The sequence below is a fragment of the Hyaena hyaena genome, unplaced genomic scaffold (assembly GCF_003009895.1).
Source record: "Hyaena hyaena isolate Hyena2069 unplaced genomic scaffold, ASM300989v1 scaffold_1025, whole genome shotgun sequence".
In the NCBI taxonomy this organism is placed as follows: Eukaryota; Metazoa; Chordata; class Mammalia; order Carnivora; family Hyaenidae; genus Hyaena; species Hyaena hyaena.
Genome location: NW_024081659.1, coordinates 359,313 through 381,366, shown reverse-complemented (window position 1 = coordinate 381,366; position 22,054 = coordinate 359,313). Strand labels below are relative to the sequence as shown.

The 22,054-nt window shown below is 41.1% G+C and overlaps 1 protein-coding gene across 1 annotated transcript in view; it reads left to right on the top strand.

Moving 5' to 3' along the window:
* The window catches only part of LRRC8C (leucine rich repeat containing 8 VRAC subunit C), a 75,482-nt gene that overhangs the window by 31,775 nt on the left and 21,653 nt on the right, over nt 1–22,054 (top strand). The window contains exon 2 of the mRNA XM_039221837.1: nt 12,755–12,896. Coding sequence (XP_039077768.1) covers nt 12,759–12,896 — 138 coding nt within the window. The 5' untranslated portion in view covers nt 12,755–12,758. The remainder of the gene's footprint in view (nt 1–12,754; nt 12,897–22,054) is intronic.

Below are 22,054 nucleotides of genomic sequence, written 5' to 3'. Positions count from 1 at the left end.
CTGAGCCACCCAGGTGCCCCTAATCTGCCTTCCATCTTGATGAGAGGTTGGTTCTTTCAAAATGCACTTGCATTGGGGCACCTGGATGGCTCAGTTTACTGAGGGTTCAGCTTCAGCTCAGGTCATGATCTCATGGTTTGTGGGTTTGAGCCCCATGTCGGGCTCTGTGCTGACAGCTAGCTCAGAGCTTGGAGCCTGTTTCAGATTCTGTGTCTCCCTCTCTCTCTGACTCTCCCCTGCTCACGTTGTGTGTGTGTCTCTCTCTCAGAAATAAATTTAAAAAAAAATTTTTTTAAGTAAGTTTTTTCTTGTTTCTTCCTTACTCTTTCCAACCAAATCTAAGATTTGAGGCAAATTTCTATGACCTTCCTACACAGGTTTTCATTGTTCAGTGTTGGTGATCACTACATAAAACTTCCCAATTCAACAACCACTGAACTAGTTTTGTTCCTTTCAAGCATCCCTAGTCGACCACTTTATCCTGCTGTTGAAGTTGCCGAACAACTTTGAATAACTAAATGGCACCACGTAGGTGGATAGATTGCAGGGCTTCAGTGTCTTGTCTTCTAGGTCTTTCCACCATTTTTAAAAGTGCATTTGGCAGGGCTCTCAGTGTCTTTGAGATGGTTTTCTCAGGGAGACTTCCTTGGCCCCAAGCCATCTTTCTTACTCATAATAGCAACTGCAACCAAACAATTTTCACGATACTATAGTTTGTCTACAAAGATGGCACTGCTTTGGGTCTTATTCCAAGTTAGCTAATGGGTTCTATTTTTCCTCCCTATTTTCTTTTTGCTGACAAAGTATTCAAATGAATGTCTGAGATCTCACACTTAGACTGGTATTGTAACTTTCTTTTCTTTTTTCTTTTTGATGATTCATTGATTCGATGACTATGTTGAGCACCTGTTACATGCCAAAGACTGTTAGGTGATGGGAAAACAACGTAGACCAACATTAATCCAAGAAACACACAAATGAGAGGAAATTGGGGTCTCCAACAGGAGTCTGGGGTGTTGCAAGAGCCTGCAGTGTGGGAGATCAGGGATGGCTTGACCGACCAAGTGGTGCTAGAGCAAGGTCTGCTGGATGCAGAGGGGATTGGAAGAGCATCCCAGCATTAGGATTAACACCACAAGGCCCTGCTATTGCTTGAATCTCCTTCATAGTGACGTTTTGAGAGCCACACAGATCACTGGACCTTTGCAATCATGTAACGTATATCACCTCATTTCACTATTTCTTTTTGGTAGTGTGTGTGGGAGAGTAGTTTTTTGTTTTCATTTTTTTTACCTGAAGAATCTAGTACTCTGGTTTCTTTTCCGATCATATAAAACTTTCGCCTTTCAACTAAAGAATCTATTATCTTCAGAAACAGATGTACTCTAATGAATTGATTCCTATTTTCCAAGCATTCCTTTCATTTAGATTTTTGGCGAGGTCTGAGAGGCAAGTAGCCTTTGACTGTATTCTCCTAGAGCCTTCATATAAAGAAACTTTTATTCCCTCCTCAGCTTCTAGAATGTGAGTCTCTAGTATCGAATATCATCATGTTAGATTTTATTTAGCTTTGCTATGAGAAAATAAAAGTTGAAAGAGGGAACTCCTATAATGTCTAACTTGGAAAAGATAGGCCATTCAATCAATATATTAAATTTAGAACCAAACCCAACAAATGTTTTTCCTATAGGCAAAAAGCCTTGTGTTAAATATTTATTGGTTGGATGAACAAAAACCCAACATTCTAATTTTTAGGTGTATTCACATCCATTTTAATATTATGACAATAAAAGTATAGTGGTTGTTAATTTCCTTATGTAGAATTGTTTCTTCCTAGGGGCTGGAGGGCCTGGACTTCTTTCCATTATGGATTTTACTGAGCACATCCAATAGGAAAGACAAACCAAGAGCTGACTTCTGCAAAACAACCTTTTTTTGAAAAGCCCCTGAGAGTATTATTTAACAGTGAATGTTTTTTTTTACTATTATCAAATCTTCTCTTAAAAGAGAAATTTTAGGGGCACCTGGATGTCCCATTCGGTTAAGTATCCAACTCTTGATTTCAGCTCAGGTCATAATCTCATGGTTCGTGAGTTTGAGCACCACATCAAGCTCTACACTGACAGTGTGAAGTCTGCTTGAAGTCTCTCTCTCTCTCTCTCTCTCTGCCCCTCCCCTACTCTCTCTCTCTCAATAAACATTTTTTAAAAAGAGAGAAATTTTAAATGGTAGATTCCTGTAAAAATGAACTTAATAAAAAAGGCCATAAAAATGTTCATACTACAAATCCTTTAGCCTTTCGATCTCTCACTTTAAGCCCCAATCACTTGTTTCCTGAGCAGTGTTACTTTGTTTCCTAGTTGTTATATTTAACATAGCTGGGAATTTTATTTTTTTATTTTATTATTATTTTTTTAATTTTTATTTATTTCTAGGATAGAGAGAGACAGCGTGAACAGGGGAGGGTCAGAGAGAGAGGGAGATACAGACTCTGAAACAGGCTCCAGGCTCTGAGCTGGCAGTCAGCACAGAGCCCGACATGGGGCTCGAACCCACGAACCGTGAGATCATGACCTAAGTGAAAGTCGGACGCTTAAACGACTAAGCCACCCAGGCGCCCCAATAGCTGGGAATTTTAAATCTTACCACATTAAAAGAAAAAAAGCTTCGTGGGAAAGTTTTTGATAATAAGTTGTTTCAGCTGCCTGTCGCACTTTTGCTGTTTTTATAAGTATCAGTCTATCTACGTTTGTGAAAAGTGTTTGTAAATCAAGCCAAACTGCCTATTGGGACAGACAAGGCAACTTTCCCCCCATGGAATCGTTAAGAATTTAACTCAAACTGTGGAGCATTTTAGGCCTGGAGCTAACAATACGAAATGGAAGATGACTTCTGCCTTTTCAGACTCCTTTAAACTCCAAAAAGTGAAAAATAATTAAGAACCTCCCGTTTTAATGTTCTGAAGGGCAGGAGCCTTCCTGTCTTCTCCGCCATCTTCTCCTGACTGTCCTTTTGTCAGAAAGAAAGTCTCCTTCCAGGTAGACCTCCCGCCGCCGAGCCAGCACGCGTTTTGTCTGGACTCTCTGACCTGCACCATATGTTCATGGTGCTTCTGCTGCTTAGAACTATTGTGCTTTCTTGGCTCAGGGGATAAAACCAGACTGGAGACATGTTTCTTTTTGTCCATTGAAGGAAGGGATGGTCTTGAAAACAGTCATCATGGATTTGCTCTGTTGAATGCTAGACTTCGTTTTTGGATGTCCAGACTAATAAGATGAACTGAAATCTTGTCTCGGTCACATATAAAGATATCAAGAGTTGGAAAAAACACAGTCTTCTCAAGGGTTTAGATTCCTGATAGGGAGGGGGTGGAGGCTTATGTGTACACTGTGCCTCCTCCAAAACTGTTCCTGGTTTAAAGGAAAGAGAAGCGACATGAAACAGAGAGGTGACCAGGAATGCCAGTGGGATGCAGAGAGCTGAGGCCATGTTTCTCAGAGAGACTTTAGTAAATTCCGAATGACAGAGATAAGGGAGGTAATGAGCCACACGTGTTGATATCCTTTATGATCGCTTTTTGAGACTATTAGATCACAATTTGGCCTCGTTTTAGAAAATATTTCCGAATTCAAGTTTACTTGAAATGTACAGAATAAACATTAAATTATTATTAGTGTCATACAGATGAAGCCGAAGCTCTTTGACAAAAATCCAAAAGAAAGCAAAGCCTTCTTTTGAGATCTCACTAAGATTTAGAAAGGCATCATTCCAAACCATTCTATCATAAAACAAGAGTATTATGTTTGGATCTGTTTTCTGTCCCTTATTTCTTAATAGAGCAATGTTCTGATAAGGGAGTCACAAAATTTGACCGTTGGATACGTGCTAAACCTAAGTCGTTATTGATCGACACATCCCCTTCAGCACCAGTGACGGTGCGTCATACATTAAAATATCAGTGATCCTTAACTTTGAAATTGTAAATTGTTCCTGACTCTTTTCTTCTTCTCAAACACTCTCTTCAGTAGTGCATGTTCTTTGAATAATCACTGTTTATCATGTGAAGCTATATGGTAATAGTTATTGCAGTGTCAAACTTTATAACACAGGATAGTAATAGAAGAGTTTGGCCTTCACTACAAAATGCTTGAATGGGTGTGTGTATCTTTGAGTATGCTTGTATACAGGGGCCTGGTTTGATTTAACAAATGAATTGAGGGTCCATTCTAAGGTATTGTGTTGTTTTCTAGAAGACACAGAGATAAACAAGATAAACACTAGCTTCGGTGAAATAAAATGCACCATTGGCACGGGAAACACTAATCAGTCACATTTACCAAGCAGATGGATTACAATTCATGGTTTTATAGGAATGTCTTTAATACACATTCTCCCATGAGAGTGCATGAGGGTAAGGGCAGGTACCTTGTCTTCTGTTCACTTCCATTCCCCTAGCACCTAGCACAGGACTGACATCTTTTACATTCCTATAGTTATTCTATAGCAAGCGTATAAGTAAATGAAGGTAATCTGTGCTTGTGAGAGAAAAAATCAGCTGTTGATCATCATATGTAATAAATTTTTAGTGGATTCAAAAGCTTCTGACTACAGTATAGGGAACTGTGGAAACTATCATGTGAAGCAAAGTCCTTGAGATATATGGCCTGAAGTACAATGATTAAAGGGATTTTTCTTTTAACATGTGAAAGGTGTAATGAGGAAGAGAAGATAGAATATCTCCTCTTTTCTTTAAGAACCAGAATTGCTAGGTAGGAGTAATTTTTCCTTCCCGCCACCACTACCACCCTTAGGAAAACAGGGCAAGCTCAACCTGAATATTTTCGAAATATTATGACTGGACCATTAATTTAATGTATGACACCATGGAAATATGCAAGGAGATAATAATACGGAAGTATCCATTGGGTTGCAAGTTTCACTTGCCTTTTTCAATTCCTTCTGACTGCAAAGTTCTTGCTTTGTGGGGCTGTAAGGACAGTAGAGCTCAAGAATCAGTTTAATGTATTAATAAAAGCTTTTTAAAATTTTTATATTCAAATGGGGATATGAAAAGAGAAGTTGAATACGGGAGGAATTCTACTTAAACTCTTCGTTTCCTAGTATATTTTAAGTTTTTTGCAATTGAGTCATCATGATGTTGTTTTAACTAGCTGTGCAGGGTAAGATTTGGTTAGAAGTCATGTCTCACCCTTGGCTGTGTTCCTTCGACACAAGTCACCTAATCCATCAGCTCAAGTTTTTCACTCTTAAAATAAGAATTATGGACTAGATAACCTCTGAAGCGCCCTTCGGGCTCTAAAATTTTATAACTTATTTATTGTTTTCTTTTATTAAATATGTTTCTATAGAACCATGTAATTAGGATCTTCTTTGATGGATTTTTCTAGAGATACTTTGTCATGTGTCCCATACCTACAGAATAAAAAACAATCTAGAATCATGTTCTCCGAAGAGAGAAGGGTGTCATTTTTAGGAATTGGAAAATTTGGCATTTTCTTCTGTTTTCTCAATTTCCATCTTTGCACTGCTAGAAGAAAAGCAGTTTGTTTTATTTTTATAATTGATGTTTTGAGCATATCTTGAGGACTTTATTTTGATTTATGGAAACTTTGGGTACAGCCGAGAAGAATCCCTAAATAAATCATGGTATTTCTGTGCTCTTCCTCACTTGCACTCCTTTTCCACACTAGCCTCAGGACACTAGCTAATGTCTGGGCCCTGCACCAGGGGATCTTCCTCCCATAACATTACCCAGAGAATCCTTTACCTTTACAATGATTATTTCTTTTTTTTTTTTAATGTTTTATTTATTTTTGAGAGAGAGAGAGAGAGAGAAATAGCATGAGCTGGGGAGGGTCAGAGAAAGATGGAGGTACAGAATCTGAAACAGGCTCCAGGCTCTGAACTAGCTATCAGCACAGAGCCTGACGCGGGGCTAGAACCCACGAACCATGAGATCATGACCTGAGCCGAAGTCAGACGCTTAACCGACTATGCCACCCAGGCACCCCTACAGTGATTATTTCTAAAACTAAAGGCAACTGCGCTTCCCTTTCTTCATTAAAATTACTATGTATCCACTACTTTACTCAGCAAATATTGAGTGCCTACTATATGTCAAGCATTATTTTCTAGCTGGTTGGGATACATCAGTGTATAGAACTGGAAAGAAAGTACCTGCCCTCGTGAAACTTACATTCATTAGGAGACAGACAATAAAGGAACACGTATATTTTGGCAGGTTGGAAGTGGGATGTAAGAGACAAAGAAGAATCAAGGATGACTCCACGGTTTTTGGCCTAAGTAACTGGAAAGATGAAGTTGCCATCTTTACTAGAGATAAGAGGGCTTTGTGGGGTTGGGAGAAATAGGAGTAAGGGAAGGGACCTGGAGTTGGTTCGGGACATATCGCATTTATTTATTTATTTATTTTTAATGTTTTTATTTATTTCTAGGAGAGAGAGAGAGAGACAGCGTGAGCAGGGGAGGGTCAGAGAGAGAGGGAGTCACAGACTGAAACAAGCTCCAGGCTCTGAGCTGGCAGTCAGTGCAGAGCCCGACGCGGGGCTCGAACCCATGAACCGCGAGATCATGACCTGAGCGAAAGTCGGACGCTTAACCGACTAAGCCACCCAGGCGCCCCGGGACATACCGCATTTAATGTGTCTGGTGGATATCCTGATGGAGATGTCAATTAGACACTTGGCTCCATGAGCCTGGATGCAGGTTTGAATTTGTGTTTAGTATGGATGCTCTTTAAAGCAGTGCGACTAGGGGCACCTGGGTGGCTCAGTTCGTTAAGCGTCCACTCTCAGCTCAGGTCATGATCTCACAGTTCATGGGTTCAAGCCCCGCATCAGGCTCTGTGCTGACAGCTCAGGGCCTGGAGCCTGCTTCAGGTTGTGTCTACCTCAACTCTGTCCCTTCCCTACTCATGCTCTGTCTCTCTCTCTCTCTGTCTCTCTCTCTTTGTCCTTCTCAAAAATAAAATAAAGATTAAAAAATAAATTAAAAAAAATAAAGCTCTGTGACTAGATGCAGTCACCAGAGGATGAATGACTTTGGGAAGAGGACCAAAGATTAAGCCCAGAGATCAGGAAGAAGAGGAAGAAACAGCAGAAGGGTTAAAGAAGGAACAGCCAGGGAAGGAGGAGGAAAACCTAACATCTATGGTGTCCTGAAAGTCAAGTAAAGGATGGTCAAATTATGCCTGTGCTGCTTATATGCTCATAGAGCAAATAGGTGAGGGCTGAGTATTGACCATTAGATGGATTTAGCAGCATAGATGAACAGTATATGTGGATTTCTTCTCTGTAGAATCCATATTCCATGTGCTCAGGAACTGTTATATTTTTAAGTTGATTTTTGTAATGGACCACTCACCACATTACTGTTAGAATACCTGTTACTATTTGGAATTGGCTCTTTCTCCCTCAAATGGTGTATAATTATACTGTCCAAAGGTAATGCTATTTTCCAACTGCCAAAAACCTGTGGAACAAAGCAAATGTTGGCCATACCCAGCTAATAGATATTGGAGAGCACTGTTAGCAATCAGGTTTGAATCAAAGTGGAGTAAGTTTCATATTCTTAGAGCCAAGAGTTAATGGAGCAGAATTTTTTCTGTGTAATTAATTCTGGAGAAAATAATAAAACTCTTCTGAGAGGGAGGAAGACAGATTGCTCAGGAAGAACCAAATAAATGAAAGAAATAAACTTTGGGTTTGCAACTAACTTTATCAGTATTCTTTACTAAAAGATCATATGATATGACCTTTCAGAGAAGTAAATTTTGTAAAGCCATTAAAATGACTTTTGGAAATAAGCGTTTTTAATAAAGGAAAGGCACATGGATTTCTTCAAAAGGACACAGAGGCAGCTATGTAACATAATGTAAAATTTATTTAATTTTAATTAGGGCTCCAGTATCTCATGAATGAAATGCAATGCCATATTTCCAAAGGCATTTTTAAAATTAGGTAAACTAAGCTCTTATATAATAAGTTGGAAATCAAAGTTGGATGAAATTCTTTTTTTATTTAGTTTTATTTTTTTAATGTTTTATTTATTTCTAAGAGAGAGAGAGACAGTATGAGCAGGGGAGGGTCAGAGAGAGAGAGGGAGAAACAGAATCTAAAACAGGCTCCAGGCTCTGAGCTAGCTGTCAGCACAGAGCCTGACTCAGGGCTCAAACCCATGAACCGTGAGATCATGACCTGAGCCGAAGTCGGACGCTTAACCGACTGAGCCACCCAGGTGCCCCAACGTTGGATGAAATTCTAAAATTAGAAAAAAGTTAAATAGAAAGAAAATTATGCTGATTGATCTTTAAGGGAAATGACTGTTTAAACCCAAGCAATTGATTCCGTACTGACTCCTTCAGCTTGAAACCGTAACTCTTGAAATGGTAACAAACCAGTTGGAAGCTTCAATAGTAATGAAAGAGAAATCCAGGGTAGCCACTGATAATGCATGCATGTCTTCAGAGCTGCTGAAATTGGTAAAAGAAGAATACCAAAAAAATGGTATTTTTCTCAATCAGCAAGTACAAGGTCCATCCGCTGTCCCTTTAGTTCTTAGAGTTTTTTAATCAACTTATTTGTCCGCACCCTTTGGTCACATCAAAAATAATTATAAGGATGAGCCCAGTGATATGTTAAAACAATAAAGTCTCTATATGTATGATAGATCTGTGTATATACATTCCTATGGAGTAGATATGTACACACATATATGGCATGGACATATATAGATACACTTATTCAAAAGAGGCAAAGTGTGATAAGAGCTCTGATACTAAAGGCTGTGTCATCTGGCCCAGCTGTGCTTCTAACAACCCATCTTAATTAGGTTGTGCCAGTATTAGGGGGCAGTACCTACTATTTAAGTTTCTTAGATTCCTTAGTTTGTCTTTATTTTCCATTTTAAAAGACTAATGACTGTGAAGGCAACGTAGCCAAGGACTCTGAGAACATTGCCTTTTCTGCATGCCCACGGTTTGCTCTCTCAACAAGAGCTGTAGATGAAAGAACAGTGAGCCTCTACCTCAGTGCTTCTCAAAGTGTGGTTCATGAAACCCTGGTCACCTAAACCTTTTTAGGGAGCCCACAAGGTCAAAAACTATTTTTTAGTGCTAAGATTTTTTTTTTTTTTTTTTGCCTTTTTCACTTATGGTGCAAATGCAATGGTGGGTAATGCACCTTAGCATGAATCAAGGTAGAGGTATCAGACTCTACTGTGGTGATGGCATTCTTCATTGGCATATATTTACAACTTAAATGCCAGTTTCATTTAATGTCCTCATTGATGCAATAAAAGTTATTTCAACAGCACATAAGCCTTGGCTACATACTGTATTAACGCGCTGTATGACTAAGAGGAAGAATATATAAAGCGTTTCTACTACATTCCACAGTACAGTGGTTGTCTGAAGGCAAAGTCTTCATTTGAGTTAAAGTGGAATTCACTCCTTTATCATATTATATCACTTTTACTTGAATGAAAACAACTGATTACTCAGACTTTAGCCTGTGGAAGACATTTTCTCGAAATGAATGAAGTGAGCCTAATGCTTTAAGGAAAACGACTGATACCGTTTGCTGCCAGAAACAAACTTCAAACTTTCAAGTGGTGATTAGAATTTTGGAAAAATTCCCATTCCTTAAAACTTTTCTCATGAAAGCAGTAATGATATTAATGAATGTGATTTTCTTTACATAATTTGTCAACATGTGGAAGATCTGCATACCTCAGCAATCCAGTATTTTCCAGATGACGAATATATGATACAAACCTTGTGTAAAAGATCCATTGGAAGTACACGACAGATGAATGAGTTTTAATATCATGAAGTTTGTTGATATAGTTTTCAGATTCCATATTGCAACTAACTAGGTCGGTTTGATATCAAAAGTTCATATCCACAATTATATGAAAAGCCTGTTAAGATATTCCTCTATGGGGCGCCTGGATGGCTTAGTCAGTTAAGCGTCCGACTTTCGCTTAGGTCATGATCTCACGGTTCGTGGGTTCGAGCCCCGCGTCGGGCTCTGTGCTGACTGCCAGCTCAGAGCCTGAAGCCTGTTTCAGAGTCTGTGTCTCCCTCTCTCTCTGACCCTCTCCTGCTCACGCTCTCTCTCCTAGAAATAAATAAAATATTTTAAAAAAAAGATATTCCTCTATTTTCCAACTGCCTATCTATTTAATTCATAAATTTCAATCAGAATAACATATTGCAACAGACTGAATGCAGAAGCAGATATGAGAATCTAGCTATCTTCCATTAGGCCAAACGTTAAAGAGATTTGCAAAGCGGAAAGCAATGCTATTTTTCTCATTTTTTTGTTATTGTTTTGGAGACTAGTTATAATCAACATGTCATGGGTTTATTTTTAAATTAGTATATATTTTTCAACTTTCTTGGTTTTAATTTCTAATATGTTAAATATTGAGTGGTATGGTCCATGTAAAAAAATGCTCCTTGAGGTCCTTCTTACTACATTTTAGAGCGTGAAGGTGTCCAGAGATCAAAAATTTGAAAGCCACTGCTTTACATTGGTGCATTTTATTCCTGAAATTGGCCCTCACTTCAAAGAACAAGCCCAGTTCCTTTGACACTTACCATGAAGGAAACAACCACCAAATCTATCAAGGAATATAGACTAGAGCACTAGTACTGTCCTTGTTAGCACTGTCACTGCAGCTGGCTGGGGTCACCTCCAGTCTCATTTAGATGAGCATCGCTCCATGAACGAGCATCTGAGTTCAGTCATTCACTTACTCAACAGCAGTTGTCTGGGTCCTGATCCCGTTTGCCAGGGGCTGTGGTACGTAAGGGACGGGAATGCGAAGCAGAATAAGACAATAGCTTTGGAAGCAAAACTTGGAGGTTAAGATGAGTTAGAGCCTCTGTGATTGTCACTGGAACAACCATGAGTAGGAAACATTTGGGGCAGTGAGGTGATGACTCACTGGGAAGCCAAGAGGTCATGAAGTATTAGGAAATCATGAACTAGTCTGAAATGTCAAGGACACCAGGAATCTGCAAAGTTCTTTAGTTAGCTTGTATGGCTTGCCTGCAACCTATGTTTGAGAACACGCCTGCACACCATATAGGTTCTTCCTTCAAGAAGCTTGCAGCCTCGTGGCAGTAACAGAATGGAGTTAGGAAAGTTGTGTTTTGATAAAATGAGAAAATCGTATCAAATGCTGGACGCACGTCAAGTAGGCAGGTCACAGGTGAGCGCAGCAGCAGGCAGTTGAAACTTCAAACATTGTGTTAAGGAATAAACCCCGAAGGAAGACAGATTGCTGCTCAAGGAAGTTAGCTAAAGCAACAAGACAGAATGGATAATTATAATCATTTCCAAAGATAACCACCTGTGAACTCAAAGAAGAGCCTTGGCTTGGCTTTAGGCTGTTTATTGTGCAGCCCTTAATTCCGTATTAGGGAAGGGAAGATCCACAAACCAAACAAGGCTTGGGAGAATAAGCAGCAAAATGCGGCCTTGCCCTTGCTCTGTAATTAGGACTAAGTAACAAAACAGGTGCCGAGAGCTAGATTCTTGGATCTGAAGGTGGCAAAAGGGAGAGAAATTTTCTTTTTGTCCCACACTGGCTACCCTTATTCACTGCCATAAGATAAGAGCAGAACATTCCTTCTCACAGTGGCAGAGTGATGAACTTCATGTCCTGGGGGCAGTGGGACTGAGCCATGAGAAAGGACAACACAGTCTAAAAAGGATGCATCTCTTTCTTCTTTTTCCCGGAGCCACAGGTGCATCCTACTCATTTATCTTCTGTCGTTTAGATAGAGATAGGCGTTTCCAAGGACAACGGATTTTTCAGCGGAGAATATTTGAGGTTCCCAGTGAAGTATGCAGAATACAGAAAATGGGGAAAAGAAAGCAAGTCAAAAGCACAGGCATAGGGGTGCCTGGGAGGCTCAGTCAGATCAGGGTCTGACTCTTGATTTCGGCTCAGGTCATTATCTTGTGGGTTCGTGAGTTCAAGCCCCACCTGGGGCTCTGTGCTAACATCACAGCACAGATTCTCTCTTGGGATTCTCTCTTCCTCTCTCTCTGCCCCTCCCTGCTCATGCTCTCCCTCTCAGAAATAAACAGTAAAAGAATCTTTTACAAAGCACAGGGACAAAAAACGGGAAGCCAGAAAAAATGAAGTTCTTTCCAAACCACCCCCGCCCCCTACCGCAACCACAACCAACGAGATCTTCCATCTTCTAGGACGAGGACCATGTGGCAAAGCCGTCTGCCTTCCCAGGGAGCAAGTAAATGCTTTACAAACAGAGACTAGTAAATAATTAACACAGACCAATGCTGAGATTACCTTTAAAATGGTTTAAAGCATCCTTACCCAGGATGGTAAGATAAATAACAGAAACATTTCAAAGGCTGGGCTCTGTTCTCTCTAGCATCTTCATGTTTTGTTTAGGGGAAGGGAGAGTCCAGGAAATAATGGTCTGCTCTGGCCATGGTCTTTCTGGTCCACGTGGAGCCAAAGGCAACCCACTTATGGGATAATACTCAGTAAACGTGAGGCTTATTTCCCCTACCAGTGGCTTCATTCAGTGGCTTCATAAAACACTGAGGTGCCTTGTCAACTCCCGGACTAATCCAGATCGCTGTTTCTCACGGGTGGAAGCAGCATTTCAGATGCTGTTAATGTTGTGTGTTGTACGTGAAGAGAAATTAATTCACAACCGTTCCTTTCTCAGAAACATGATTCCGGTGACAGAGTTCCGGCAGTTCTCTGAGCAGCAGCCTGCCTTCCGTGTGCTGAAACCATGGTGGGATGTGTTTACCGACTACCTTTCGGTAGCTATGCTGATGATCGGTGTGTTCGGATGTACTCTGCAGGTAGGTGCCTAGACCTAAGGGAGCCAGAAGGGGAGCCAGAGCAAGACAGTAAGCTGCTGACACCTTTAAAAAGAGCTGGCGGTATGATTTTTAGCCATGTAAATACTAGTTGTCTTTCTCTACTAGTGAATGGTGTTTGTCGTCATGGAAGGGAGCCCAAAACCCATAGTCACTGCACTTTCATGTATATATGCATCTGTAACCTTCCTAGATGTGTATGCATACCTAGAAGCAGTTCATTTCTTAGGTAAAACTAACTAAACCAGCCATCGAGTGTTCTGCTAGGATAGAGGCACCGTGAAGCACTAAGGGAGCGCAGAGGAGGGGCCATTTTCCTGGGGATGAGACAAGAGGTGACGGTTGTATTAAAACGTGGAGAACCAGCTGTATTGAGGGAGACGGAGCTGGGGGTAGAAAAAGATGCCAGGAAGGAGACGGGAAGCTTGAAGTCATGGAGGTGAGGTAGAACGTGACGCCTTTGGGAAACTGTCAGTAGGACGGACCTCCCTGGGTGTCGTGAGTGTGGGAGTTGAAGCCATGCCTGAGAATGGGGTCACCGGGGAGAACGTGGAGAGCGACATAATGGCAGGAACACCAAAGTGCAAACGAAGGAAAAAGGGGTGCCTCCGAAGGAGACGGAGAAGGGGCGGCCACACGGAGAGGTGGAACCCGGAAGACCGGAGGGGAAAGACACCTGTGGTCAGTGATGGCAGGCATACGACTCAGTCACTGACTAAGGAGAGAAAGGTAGCACCTGGGTCATTGCAAATCGTACTTTAAGTGGTTGGAAAAGTGCATGCAAGTTAAAGACTGTGGGGGAGGTGTGACTTTTAGGTAGATCAGCTGAGAGGAAGAAAAACTTGGAAGAAAGGGAAATAACTAGAAGCGGTACAGAGTGGAAATAAAGGCCTTTTAAAATTGGATGTAATAAAAACTTGATTTAATGACACATAGTGCTTCCTAAGTGTCAGGTACTCTTCTGAATACTTGACACGTATTTTAACTCATTTCATCCTCATGGCAACCGTGAGATATCAGTGCTATTATTATCCCCACTTACAGAGAGACAACAAAGGCACAGAGAGACTAGGGAAACCTCCAGGGTGAGTGGCAAAACCTTTACCGAGACCCAGGCAGTTTGGCCTCAGTGTTCATCTCTAACGCCATGCCCCTTTTTATCTGTAGACTGAACACATTTGGCCCTCCCTCTGCCCCCCAAAGAAGGGTGCCAGTGAAAATTGAGAATTTGGATGAGAGAAAGGACATATATTCATTTATAAATAAAACAAATAGTTGTTGAAGAACCTCCTGTATTCCAGGCACTGTCCTAGGTGCTAATTATTATCAATGCACAAGGAAAAAGACAAATATCCCAGCCATATTGACTTTAAATTCTATGGGAAAACAAAATAAGTAAAATCAGCTCATAAATTATATATGTTAGAAGGTAATAAGGACAATGAAAAAGAAAATATAGCATATGAGGATGGTCTCAGCAGGTGACATTAGGAGTTGCAGTTCTCACATAGGAAGCCTTCATTGAGAAGGTGACTTCTGATGAAGGGACTGAAGAAAGGGTGGGAGCAGGCCATGAGGATGTCCGGGGAGGAGTCTCCCCACCAGAGAGAACAGCAAAAGCAAAAGAGGCACGGACAGAGTGTTCACAGATTCCTTCCCCTTCTCCAGGAGAACTTGACATTTGACTTCTTCAGCTTTCTAGCTCTGTTTCCCTGGAGACCTGATAAAAGTAGAATGTTAGCTGTGTTACTAGGCAACGTTGCTTATGATATAAATGACTGCTGTTTGGTCAACTGCATCTGGACTGGAAGAATGATAAATGCCTGGTAGGAAGCCACACCACCAGACTTCTGTGATTGTGGTGACACCTATAACAGGGCATGCCCCTTGACACACAGAGTATCTATTGAGTTGCACCAGAGGTTAGTCTCTTTGGAGCTGAAGCCTTCTAAGCCCAGATAATTGCAGACCCCACATCGCGTGGATCTCTTTCCCTTGGGCCTGAGATGATCTGGGGAGGAGGGGCCCGGGGAGAGACGAGGTCCTTGGCAAGGTGTGGATCACACCCAGTTATGAAAGTTCCTCCAAAGGAAGAAAGCCTGATGCCACTTTGCTGGCAAGCTGTGACTTTAATCCTGGATCTTTCTAAGTGATTCTGGTGCCAGATGAGTGTTAGGATAATCTTAAAGTCCGAATGATGAGATGAGCCTAGAAGGACCCCTGGTGAAGTTACAAGGCTGGAGCAGGGGCATCCCTGGCATGCTGAAGAAAGCCGGGAGCCTGTGGGCTAGAGCAGAGTGAAGTGGGAGCAGAGTAGAAGAATAAGGCCTGAGAGGCAACAGCTGCAGATCACACAGGGCCTTGTAGGTCCTTGTCTAGGTTTGGGCTTTGCTCCAAGTCAGATGGAACATGTTTTGAGGTTGAAGCAGAGGGGTGTCATTATCTAGCCTGTTTCAACAAGACCACTCTAGATAAGAATACAGTGTAGGGGGCAAGGTTGGAAGCAGGGAGGTTATTTAGAAGCCTAGTGCTGCAGGGGCACTTGGGTGGCTTAGTCGGTGGAACTGCCAACTCTTGATTTTGGCTCAGGTCATGAGCACAGGGTCGTGGGATTGAGCCCCGTGTCAGGCTCTGCGCTGAGTGCGAAGCCTGCTTAAGATTCTGTCTCTCCCTCTGCCCCTCTCCCTCACTCGCATGCTTGCTCACTCTCTCTTTAAAAATAAACAAACAAACAAAATGTTTTAAAATCATTAAAAAAAACCCAGACAAGACGCAAGAATCAGATGGCTTGCACCAGGATTGAAGCTGTGGTTCTGGATATACTTTTAAGGAAAAGCTGTAAGATTTGCTGAAGAGTGAATGTGATGTATGAGAAAAAAATCGTGACTTTAAGATTTTTAGGCCTGAGCAACCCGCAAAAGTTTGTTTTCGAGCATACAGTTGAGTTATATGATAGATATCCAAGTAGATCTGTTGTGTCAGAAGTTGGATAGAAGACTCAGGAAGGAAATTAGGGTAAGTGAAGGATGGTCATCTTCACAAAGGAGGTGGCAGATCCAGGATCCAGGTGGCAGGATAACCCTTGATTCGGGGGGAGGGGGCACCTTCCACCACAATGGGAATGATGGCTACAGATGCATTTGCTTGGGGGGCAGGAGTGAGGGACAGAAAGATGAGTTTGCACCTAATAGCTTCTGTGAGGTAGAAAGCAACATATCTGGAGAGAGCTTGTGGGGTAAGGGAGGCCGTAGGATGTGGTAAGAAAGGAGGCGTGGAGCAGGGTCCTTGAGGAGAAGGGCAAATATTTAGAATGACCAGTTTGGGAAATCGCAGAGGGAGGTCACATGGATCAGCAGGAGGACTCGCGGCTGTTTTACTTTATTACCACGGCAGGGCCCGGAATCGTTTTTCTCTGGTTGGCATATCCCATGGCGGGAAGAAGTGCAGAAAAGAGAAACTGCACAGACTGTCTATAAGAATAGTAGTCGACTTAGAACAAAATGGAAATGAGAGCAGGAGCCTATGAAAGTGTCTACAGTGGAAACTAATTTGACAATAAACTATTTGTAAAAAAAAAAATAATAAAAAAAAAAAAAAAAAAAAGAAGTGCGCCCTCAGCAAGTTCAGAAGGGACAAGTGAGTTCAAGCACAACTTGAGCATGTGCGCCCGTGCCACGGTCAGATTCCTGTCCCTGGAGCACAGCCTTGTCACGTCTTTCTGCTCTGCGGTAGCTCTTGGCGCGCCTCGCTGAGCACCCCGCCCGGCATCACCGTGTGCCAGGTACTGACCTAACCTGGTCCCTTCACACACAGGCCTGGTTCGTTCCCATGGCCTTCAGAAGAAAACAGGCCCCGGGTATCTAGATCTGTGAAGTGCAGTCTGAGATGTCAAGGCTCTAAACGATGTGAAATGCCTCACAGGAAGATGATGTCAGAATACGAAGGCTACCAGTCTCAGAATTCACAGGAGGTGGACCATTCGATTCAACAACATCCCCGAGTACCCACAATATGTCTGGCATTGTGTGGGGTGCTAGACACTGAAAGAGAAATATAATACAGCCACTGCCCTTAGATTGCTAACAGTCTAAAGACCATAGAAATCAGAGCTATTCAGCGTGTAAGCATTTCAATGGTGGTAAACTTCAAGAGCATGAAATATTGTGTCATCTCAGTAGCTGGAAGTTAGGAACTTGAGGAAATGAAAATTGAGCCATAGTATGAGTATGCAACGAATGAGTATGCAAAACCAAAATATATATATATATTTTAATTTATATATTTATATTTAAAGGAGTGGAAGGAAAATAAGTACAAACAGAAAAGGTGGTATGATCATTTCACCAAGTCCTCATTGATGAATATCAGTGGCGTTATAGGGAGCATCTTGCAATGGGTGGGACATTCTTGCACAGCAGAGGAATCATCTTATCTAGAATGCTCATCGCTTCTCCATTGAGTAACCCTGATAAGGGAACCTGTTCTAGAATCTCCATGCATTTTAGCTCCCCGAAGGAAACTAAAAAAGTGAATTAGTCCCATTTTTCAGATGAGGATTTTCATCTGAAAGGTTAGGTGCTTGTCCCAAAGCCAAGAGGGGTACAGTGGATGCTCCAGTCTCCTGTTGATTCTCCAGAATGGGTCTTTCACCCCTGTGCACGCTGCTTTGCAAGAGTATGGAAGCATTACAACTGCACAGATTGTATGGCCAAGTTCTAGCTTGTGAAACAGGATCTTAAGTATAAAAACAAATGCAAAATGACCGAAGGGGAAAATAGAAAGTTATAAAAAGAATTTCCTGAATTACATCTTAGATTTTCTACTTTAATTTTTTTAATGTTTTTATTTGAGAGAGCATGAGCAGGGGAGGGTCAGAGAGAGGGGAGATACAGAATCTGAAGCAGGCTCCAGGCTCTGAGCTGGCTGTCAGTACAGAGCCTGACGGGGGGCTCGAACCCACGAACTGTAAGATCATGATCTGAGCCGAAGTCGGACACTCAACTGACTGAGCCACCCAGGCACCCCACATCTTAGATTTTCTAAAAGATTATTTGCTGTACACCTACTATAAGAAAGACTAACTTTCCACCTGTAGTAAACATTAAAGAAACAAGAAATAAAATATGGTATAAATTACTTAAAGTAAAACCATCTCATATATCCATATTACACGTGAAAGTAATGTTCTTTAGGGGGAGAATTTGAGCTCTTATTTTAGTTCTGGTATCATAATCCTCTGAAATTGACTTGATGACTGATCACTTCATAAACAAAAGGTCTCTGTGAAGCTCAAATTCCTTTCCCTGACTGAAGGCAATAATTTAAATAATTAAATAATCATTAAACTCTTATCATAAAATGTGTTTTTACGCCTTGGGTTTCCCTTTGTAAAATGAAAGTGTAATGATTCTTTCTGATCTTATGTACAAAACAAGTTACTCTTATGGTTCAAAAACATGACAAAGCAAAAATCTAAAGTAGGGTTACAAGAGCACTCAGTGGTGGTAAAATAGTCATCCAAAAGCTTTTTGACTCTTTTCAAATGGCTTCTTCCAATGGCAAATACAAGTTGATTATCTGTTTATTCCTAAAATATTGTGTTCGTATAGGTTTAACACTAAGCATTTTGAAACTACTGGGGAAAGAAAGAAGTTATCTATCTATCAGTTGTTGTCAGTGTTCATTCGTTTTTGCCCTGATGTAAAAGTCAACACTCTGGTCTTACTCTTCTGACAAATGTTTGTCCATTTCCAAGCAAGTAGCTATTTTCAAGGCTGCCATGGAATAAGAGAATGGATAAAGTGCATTCCTTAGATTACATCAGTCCACATAAGAAGCAAATGTAAACTCACTGTGACCCGGGAGACTGTACGTATCCTATTGCTGTATAGTCATACACCCTTAAGGACCAGTAGTGTAAACACCCAACTTTTTGCTATAAACAACACTATTCAAAAACTCAACACACTCCATAAAATAGAACAAATCCTGAAAGGTCAACACATTGCTTCCTGGAAAAATAAGATTGCTTTAGATCTCTGCTCAGTGACTCCAGGTTATCTTATTATGACCACATCCAAAACAGCCCACAGGCAGGCTGTTACCAAATATAGAGTTAGTAGTTAGAAACCAGAAACAGGAACTGGAAGAAACAAGCCCCCTGGAAGCCCAAGGGGACTGCTTTGCGACTGTTACACAAGAAAGACATTTCCTGCTTTCTGAATTAGGAAATTAAAAAAAAAAAAAAAAAGCCAAGAGAATGATTTCAATGATTTGAAAGCACCTACAAAAAAATTCTTGGGGACCTAACCCAGGTCCCAGGAGCAGTCTGGCCAGCATGAGTTTGGGAGAAGAGTTTGGGACATCTGAGCTTCTTGGTCGGAATTGAGTCCCACCTTGATTTTTGGTACATATCGAAGGTAGCTTCCGCTTCTCTGAGTTAGAGCCATCCAGGTCAGTTCCACGACAAATGGCCTTCAGGTGAAAATGGGCACAGGCAGTTCCCTGGAAAGTACAGGTGGTAAAGATTATAGACTCCAGAATGATTACAGAAGAGTTCATTTTGATAATATGGCCCGAGTTCTGGCTTCTGTCTCCTTCCCCCCATCCTCTGTCCCATACCATCTGGATTTCTAGTAGATCTTTTTCTGTTGTCAAATTTGAATTTAGAGATAGAGACTCAGAAATTCTTACTTAGATTAGCCTGTTGTGTTCGGTGAAACTCAGGGTCCTGGTGAAAGAGCAGATGGCACTTAATGAGTAGTTTTGAAGTGAAGATCATGTTTTATGAAGATCATGTTTTATGAAATTTCTGTGTACCCTCGTGTCACCATTCTACTCTGAGGCTTTGGGGAATATAAAAGAGAAATCATTTGATGGTGAAAATAATTTTAAAGAGCAACCTTTCCCATCTGTGTAAGTCCCTGTTACATCTAAGTGACAAAAATATGCCTTAGTTAGTTAGGACTTCCTTGTTATGGTGGTTTACTCGACCTGGTACTTTTGATCTTCCCTAGAACATTACTCTTGTCATCTTTCACCTTGACAATTTAATGTGCAGCGAATCCCTGGCCACCAGAATAATATGAGTGACTTCCACCTCATCCTCTTGGGTTTAACATGGGGTAGGAATCTAAATGCTTTTCTTAGCTCACTTGATGCCGTCCAGTGCGTCAGTGAAGGAGGAACATTTCCTTTTATCTCACTATCATGGATTGTTATGATCGTGTTGCCTATTGATTGTTTAATAATACATCTTTTAGCATAGCACTGATAGGCTTTAGGATTTTTTGTGGGTTTTTATTTTCTTCCTATAAGAAGCAGTCGAGATTCAGCATATGTTTAGTCTCTGTTGTTGAGCCTGGGTTGTAAGTCACCAGGTCCTGTGTTTAAAGGTCTTTGTTGAGTAGGTTTGCTCTGATATGAAGGGCATGGTCTTGTATTTCTAATCAGGGTCCTGAACTTGGACACCCTCCCCAGTCCTCTGATCCTTCCAGCCGGACACCCATCAGCCTCCCCCCCCCACCCCGTCCTCATTTGGTTCCTCTCCAAGTCCCTTTCTTCCCTTTCACTGAGGACACCACACTGATGACATGTGGGTCATCTCGGCCACACAGGGGCCCTGAGATAAAAAGATTTGGCTAGCAATGGGACGACATTTTAATTGTAAGGCTAGTAAGTTTCTAGTTTATATCTGGAGTCTTCTGTTTAATATAAAGAGTGCTATGCCTTCTCTGTCTTTGGTACTGTTTTCCTTTATAAACTCTTGCATTTTTGTTATGTTTATAATTTGTATTGTTTCGGAACATTTAGCCTTTGTATAGTTAAAAAAATATACCCAGTATTGTTTTGTGCTCACTTTTTAAAATATGCAATAAAACACTCCCAACTAGAAGAGACATACCAACTAGAAGATTTAACAAAAAAATAAGATACCATTCAAAATAGCACTTAGAACTGTGGTGTATATAGGAATTAAGCTTAGGATATTATGTATATAGGAATTAATCTTATAGGAAGAAAATAAAACCAAGAATACACAGGAACTTCACAGAAAACTTAAATGTCTAGTAAATGACATATAAGATGGTTTGAATTAACGGAAAGGTATTATGTGCCCTAAGATAGCACAGAATTGATATTACATAGAGGACCAGTCCCCACAAGTAATTTTATGAAATAAAAGCACTATTAATAAAATTCCCGTTTGACTTTTTAAGAAATTTGATAAACCTATACCAAATTTTCTATGACAAGTGCTCCCTAATGGGGGTGGTGGTGGGGACTAGAATGGTACAAGGGAATAAAAGGAAGGAAAGAAAGAGATGGAGGGGGAGGAGGAAGGGAAAGAAGAGGAAGGAAGGAAGGGGCTTTGCAGGAACTGATAATATACTGTGCACTGACAAATATGGATAAATCAAGCCTCTGCCCTTGAGGTTCCCCTCTCCCTGCCACACACACATGTGCTTTGCAGGAAGATGCACACACACACAGACTCACCCCACCCCAACTATATGCACTAATTTATTCAAATGTTCTTTGCAGAATATGAGTCAGGTGCTCCATTTAAATCTCACCCTTTTTCAGTTGTAAACTTCTAAATCTCTGTACAAATATTTCTACTGGATTTCACAAGCTGGACATTTCTTAACTCCAAGTTTTACAAATAAAAGAATCACTGGCTCTAAAATTTATCCAACTTTTGTTTCAAAACTAAAAATCTAGTTAGAAGAATTGCCTGGTAACATAACTTCCATAAGACCATATGCCTCATCGGTCAGGTTTATCCTATACCCCAGGAGCAAGAGCAGTAGCGGGCAGGTGTATGCACTCACCAGAACCCGTTGCACGGAATGAAGGAATGGGTGAGCCAGGAAGAGTAGATGAGACACGTTTTGCCATGTGCTAAGATCCAGTGGCAGCAAACAGCCATGGGAAGGAGCTGAGACTTTGGATCACAGAGATACTATATTCATTTGTGGGCATTTCACACCATAACTTAAGAGACTGTGACCAGTGCAGGAGAGAAACCCACAGCCCCTGTCTAAGGTCTGGGGGAAGATACTCTTAGCCTAAAGTTGAGAAGATTGAAGGGAACATGAAAATAACAGACACGTGTGGAAAGTTGAAATGGCTTAAAC